Here is a 6,000-nt window from a genome sequence, read left to right on the forward strand (position 1 = left end):
AGTCCAGCCATAAGCAGCACTAAGGAATGTAGGAGCCAAGAAAAATCAATAGAAAAATATTTTAAAATGTCAAAAGCACTGACAACACTTTCTCATCAATTTTTCTTTACTTTCTTCCACATGTCAGGAATAATTTCTTCTACTGTCTTTAGAAATGGTACCTTCAGCTGCTCACAGGAAAACTCACAATGCTTCATCATGAGAACCTTGCTCATGTCTCACAGCAGAATTCTGTACTTCTACACCACCAAAATAATAGTTTCTAATCTTTATATAAACAGAAAATTATAACCTGATCATTTTAAATCACCAATTAATAAAGATCTCTGCTGATTCACAGACATGTTCATGTAGTTCCACATGCAGAGAAAGATTTGGAAGCTTAGTTCCCATTGACAGAACTGCACAGAAAGCAAGGCTTGAACTTCTCTCCTTCAACAGAAAACTTCAGGAGTCTTTACTTGAGCGACAATCACGATGCAGCTCATCCAAAAATAAAGATCACAAGCATTTTGTGGCTGAAAGGAAGGAAAAGTCACAGGAATGAGGTACCTAACCAAAGTCCAGCTGGCCCTGGGGCAGGTGACCATCTCCAGGGGGGTGTCGTCGCTGATCTTGGGCGCGGTGCTGAGCGGCCGCGGCTCCAGGACGTGCTCCACCAGGCTCCCATAGCAGCTGATGATGTACAGGGACTCCACCACAAACTGCTTGGACTGATCTGGGGGGAGAAAAGGGAGAAAATCTTATTGTAACAGCACAGCAGGAACAGAAAAAGCTTTTGTGGAAATAGCAGACTCTGTTCTTTTAAGTCTTAGCTTGTGGTTAAAAATGTGAATTAAAAGTAGCAAAAGGGCTGGAGAGACAAAGAGAAAATTCTACAAAACACACAATTTTCACACAATTGTATGAGTATCTCATACAAGAGAAATTTCACACCAGGTGTGTTCAGGTGATTACACATTTCCAAACAGATCTTGTACATTTGCTTTAGCAAAGGTGTTTCACCTTTATCTCACAGTTTTTTCAGTGTCACTTCACACAGTACCTTTGGACTGACCTATCAAAGTTGGGTTTCTATCACTGTATCATAATAAAAGATCAATTATTCATTTCACTAATTAAAATTTCTTGTACATTTTACCAAAAGCACCCCAAACACAATCCTAAAATTCTTGACTGCCCCTGAGTTTAAGGAACAAAATGCACAGATTGCTTAGAACCTGCCACAAAATAAGAATTGAAGTTTAAATGCAAGTCCTAATTCTGTGAGGTACCAACCTTTTTCTCGTTTGAGACCAGAATTGTTTGCAAACCATGACCTTGAAGCTCCAAAGACTGCAGCGACACAAAACTCCCCTCCCACAGATTTACTGGGTGAAATCTGTGGAGCTGGTTTGGATTTGCTTTAAAGAAAAAACAAAATAAAATTATACAAGTTCATTCTCAAAAAAATTAAGATGTCCCTTGCTTAACAGCAATTTTAAGATATTACTTCAGAAATGGGGAATATCTGCAGTTGACATAAGGCTGAGCAGGATTTACAGATGCTCAGTGTTTCCCAATAACAGGTCCCAAATTCCCCTGGAATTCTGAACTCATTCACTGGAGAACAGCACTGGCTCATAATGGAAAACTGAATTGTTTAAAAGACCAAATATTTGCATTCAATAGAAACAACTTCTGAAGTAAATACAAAGAAACCCTAAATCCTTAGGGAACGAAAATACAGATTCTGGGTCAGCCATTGCAGGTCGATATTTCCTTGTCTTTTCCAAAGGAAGTCAGGAATAACCAGGGGATATGAGTGACAAAGGGTGGGGGGAAGGACATGCAGAGGGAACAGGGAGGGGGACACAATGCACACACTCATGAGCCACTGTTAGGACACATCAGGAATTCTATCATGGAAAAGCAGACACTGTGCCCTGAGCCCAGGATGTGCACAGAGCAGATCCAGGGGGGTGAGGATGTTTGTTGAGGTGTTTCTCCTCTCAGGGACCTGCAGGTATGTAACATTCTGCTCTGCAGAAACTCAGAACTATGGGCAGGGCACTGGCCATGCCTCAATTCATTAAATCAGCATTTCACCCTTTCCTTAACAGAAAAGCTGTTTGACAAACCCACACAGGATTTTTCTTTCTCCATGTTCCCCTTGCTCTAGTCCTTTTAATTGAATTATTATTTTATATTTTTCTCTCTACTCTATTTCACTGCTCCCTTCTCTTCCTACCCACCCCTCCTTTCCATTTTTCTTATAGTAATTTTGTCTCCCACACAATTTCAGCCCATGATCCGACCATCCCATTAACCTGTTTTTTTACATAACAGTCTCCAATTCTGAGAAGTGTGTGTGCATAGGTGTATGTGCAAACAAAGGAGTGCAGGTATTAAAATGAAATTCAGCACTAGAAGAATATTTTTAAACAGCAGAAATCAATTAAAATACTGTAATGATATTTAATTTATACTAACAGATGTTACACATGGCAAGTCTGTGGTCACATGTATCAGTTAGAAATTATAACAAAAATGCTCTTTCCAAAAGAATTCCATCACACTGATCAGAGCCCATGGAAAGAGTCAGACAAACTTCCATGGACTTGGATCAGAGCTGAAGCTCTTGTACATGTGGGAGAAGCTGGAATGTCCCAAAAGAGCAGTTGGAATTTATAGTCAGTAACTCTGGTATTGAACCACCACAAAGCACTTAACATCCAACTGTTAAACCTACAGCTACAGATGCCTGGGTCAGAAACCTGTGTTCCAAAAAGGTCCTGACTATAAATGTATTCCCTTGCTTCCAGTGGCACATCATGTTTCTATATTAGAATATTTAAACTGAGATTGTGTTAGCTAACAAGCTTTTATTAGCTACTCAGAAAAAAATCAGAATAGATTTCTTTCACTTGGAAATAATCATCTGTCACAGAAAGAGTATTTTTAACCAAATTGCATATTGAGAATTACTTTAGCTCTCACTTTCCAAGTATTCACATACTCATATTCCTTCAGAAATGAAAATATAAATGTATCAGTGAATTAGAGTCTTGTTGCTTACTTCAGTTAATAAATGATTTGGTTTAATACAGAGTATTATTCAGGACAGTATCACCCACCAATCACTACAAAGCAAACCAGGAGCACAGAAATGACTCTGCCATATTCACTTCCTCTCCATAAAAGGACCTTTCTATACTGTCCTAATGTTCTTAATATTCTCAGCTTTTACTGAACACAATCTGAGGTTATTAAAATGATTTTCAAGGTTAATGAAGCAATTTAAAATGGGAAAAAAATTGGAAGCAAATGCTATTCTCAGCTACAAACTGGAGTAAAGCTCTACAGAGACAGAATTGCTTTCAAGCCTTGAAGCAGAAGTGAACCTGGGACTCAACACATTTTTCCAGAGTTCTCCACACTCTGAGTCCCCAGACCTGTGCTCAACTAAATACAATTATAAACAGCCTTAGAGGAAATGGTCTGAGCTCAGTTCTATTTACATCTTGTCTTTAGGATGCACATCTTTCAAGGCAAGCACTTAAGTGTTGGTTTCAGTGCCAGAAGCTTTTCCCTTGGAGGATGATGTTTTGTAGACACAAAGAGCAGACCTTGTAAAACACGATTACTCATGTGGTTAAACTCAGCCCTGCTAGCAAACAAAGACAAGCAAACAAACAAAAAAGATTTGTGCATCCTATTGGTTTGGACAGATTTCTGAAAAATACTGTTGAGATGTCAACAAGTCTATTCTGAAGCCTCTTGTAACTGAGGAATCTTTAATTTGACCATAATTTTACTCCATTCCTGAGTTTTCATCGATACATTCCAACTCAAATTTCATTCCTTCAGCAAACCTCCAAAGCCCAGTTATTTTCAGTAACAGTAATGCCATTAGAAAAATATCTTTCCATGTCATTGTGATATTTTAACAACTTGGAAACTATAAATCCTCATTATTCTGCAGATGCAAACACCCTCTCAGCTTTATAAATGATAACAAAACAATAATGTTGAAGGTAGGTGGTGAATGACTTGTTTCTGCTATGAACTCCTGCTCTTTCCTTGCTCTTGGCTTGTCAGCACTTCATAAATTATTCCAAGAGCTGAAATTCAGGCACATTTGGCCTCACTTTTACAAAACAGTTACTTTAAAAGAATCTTCATAATACAGTAACTTCCACACGATTGTACCATAGTTTTCCTGAGAAGAAATGCAGGAAGAAATTCAGATTTTTGGGAATCAATTCTAAAACCAAGACAGTCAAGCAAATGGGGTCAAAACATTTCCAATTCTAATTTCACTCTTCATTTTTCCCAAACATTAGGAACAGCAGCATTATATTCAAGACATCAGGAGGATGAAAAGGCAGTTTACTTTTTCCTCTCTGATCTATTGCACTGTGCAACCACACCTGAAATTCAGTGAGACACAGAAATCCTTTTGATCCAATTAGATCTGTACAGAAATCTCTATCAGGAACAGAATGAATTGGGAAAAATCTGTATTATTATTAAATGTTCTAACAAAATTTTGGAGGATTATTTCTATTTTAAATGCAGAAGCATCAAGATGTAGATACAGATGTGTCCAACTGACATTTTCTACTGAAACAGCACAAAAGGAGATGGGAGGAAACTAAAGAAGAAAATGAAGACATCACTTTGTCAGAGCTTGAAGAGCAATGAAGAGACTGAGCTCAGCATGCAAGCTCTTTCATAGTGCCAACACAGTGAGAACAGATTAAGACCTGCTGAATCCATTCAGAGCTCTCACTTGTTGATTTTGTAACGCATCAAACTCTGCCATAATCTCTGGAAATGCACTGTGCTAGCTCTTTGTAAAAATACTCAATAGTTACAGTATTTTATCTAGTGTACATTTTAATTATTAATATTTTGCTAGTAAGAATTAATACTTTTAAAATATTCTGAAAACCAGAGGCTGAACAATTGATGATGGAGCTTTATGTCTCACAAAATGTTTCAGGCTCTTAAATGTATCTTTAAATCCATTGGCAAACAAGTGACATGACTCTAAAACAAGAAATAAATTGCATATATGTGATATGAAGGAGCTGCCTTATATATTCAAATATTTATAGTCAAATAGTACAAGTCTGCAAAGATTGAAAATCACTTTGATTTCATATTCCAAACAAATAGGCTCCAAATATATGAGATTCATAAAAACAAAAGCACTTATTCCACACTAAACCCACTGAAATGGAAACATCTATGACTGCTTATGGAATAAGTTTTATCTTGACTATATAAGCATCAACAAAAGTATCAGGAGAAAAATACTGCAAGAAATTTGCAATTACACATAAAATTACAAAAAAAAATCTGTCTCAAAGTCCAGAATTTTTAATTCATTTATCACTGCGCCTACAACATAAAAACAAAGATGTTTCCAGTTGTCAGATCATGAACAAAGCAAGAAAAAGCACAAAAAGGAATGGTAGGATCCTTTATTCACCAGGCACTTAGCTGTCAAATCAACATCCATTTTGTTTACAGAATTTTAGGTCTCATTAAGACCTTAATGGAAACAACATGACTTCTTCCCCCACCCAAAGTGTGTTTTTTATCCTAATTTCTCTGTAGACGAGTAAGGACCATATTTTTGAGCTAGCACTGGCATTAAACAAACCACAAAAAGAGTCTTGTGAAAGACAGGCAACAATTTTGGAGCCTATTTCATATATTCCCCTCTTTAATCTCAGCCTTTTAATCTTACTTCAATCTAAAACCATTTCTGGTTGACGACGTCTCCTGCTTCGTGCAGGGGTGATCCACACTGCCTTTGCTCACAAATCCACTGCCAAAACTCTTCTTCCAGAGCCTCTGCACTTCTTAGATCACCATCAGGCAAAACTCTTTGGTGCACCAGAAACTGCTCTTAGAAAGGTTCTTAGGGAGGTACTTCAGAAATTAGAAATTCTCCATGAATAAGAATAAGGCAAAGCTTCCTCTCTCTCCTTCCTTCCTTTCCTTCCT

General features: G+C 37.5%; 1 protein-coding gene across 13 annotated transcripts in view; it reads right to left on the minus strand.

Moving 5' to 3' along the window:
* Positions 1–6,000, minus strand: part of BCAS3 (BCAS3 microtubule associated cell migration factor) — a 300,061-nt gene that overhangs the window by 191,368 nt on the left and 102,693 nt on the right. For all 13 annotated transcript variants that reach the window (XM_033518900.1, XM_015646438.3, XM_019008603.2 and 10 more), the window contains 2 exons: positions 1,279–1,403; positions 553–718 (listed from right to left, as the gene is read on the minus strand). In XM_033518900.1, coding sequence (XP_033374791.1) covers positions 553–718; positions 1,279–1,403 — 291 coding nt within the window. The remainder of the gene's footprint in view (positions 1–552; positions 719–1,278; positions 1,404–6,000) is intronic.

This window comes from Parus major, chromosome 19 (assembly GCF_001522545.3).
Source record: "Parus major isolate Abel chromosome 19, Parus_major1.1, whole genome shotgun sequence".
Lineage (NCBI taxonomy): Eukaryota > Metazoa > Chordata > Aves > Passeriformes > Paridae > Parus > Parus major.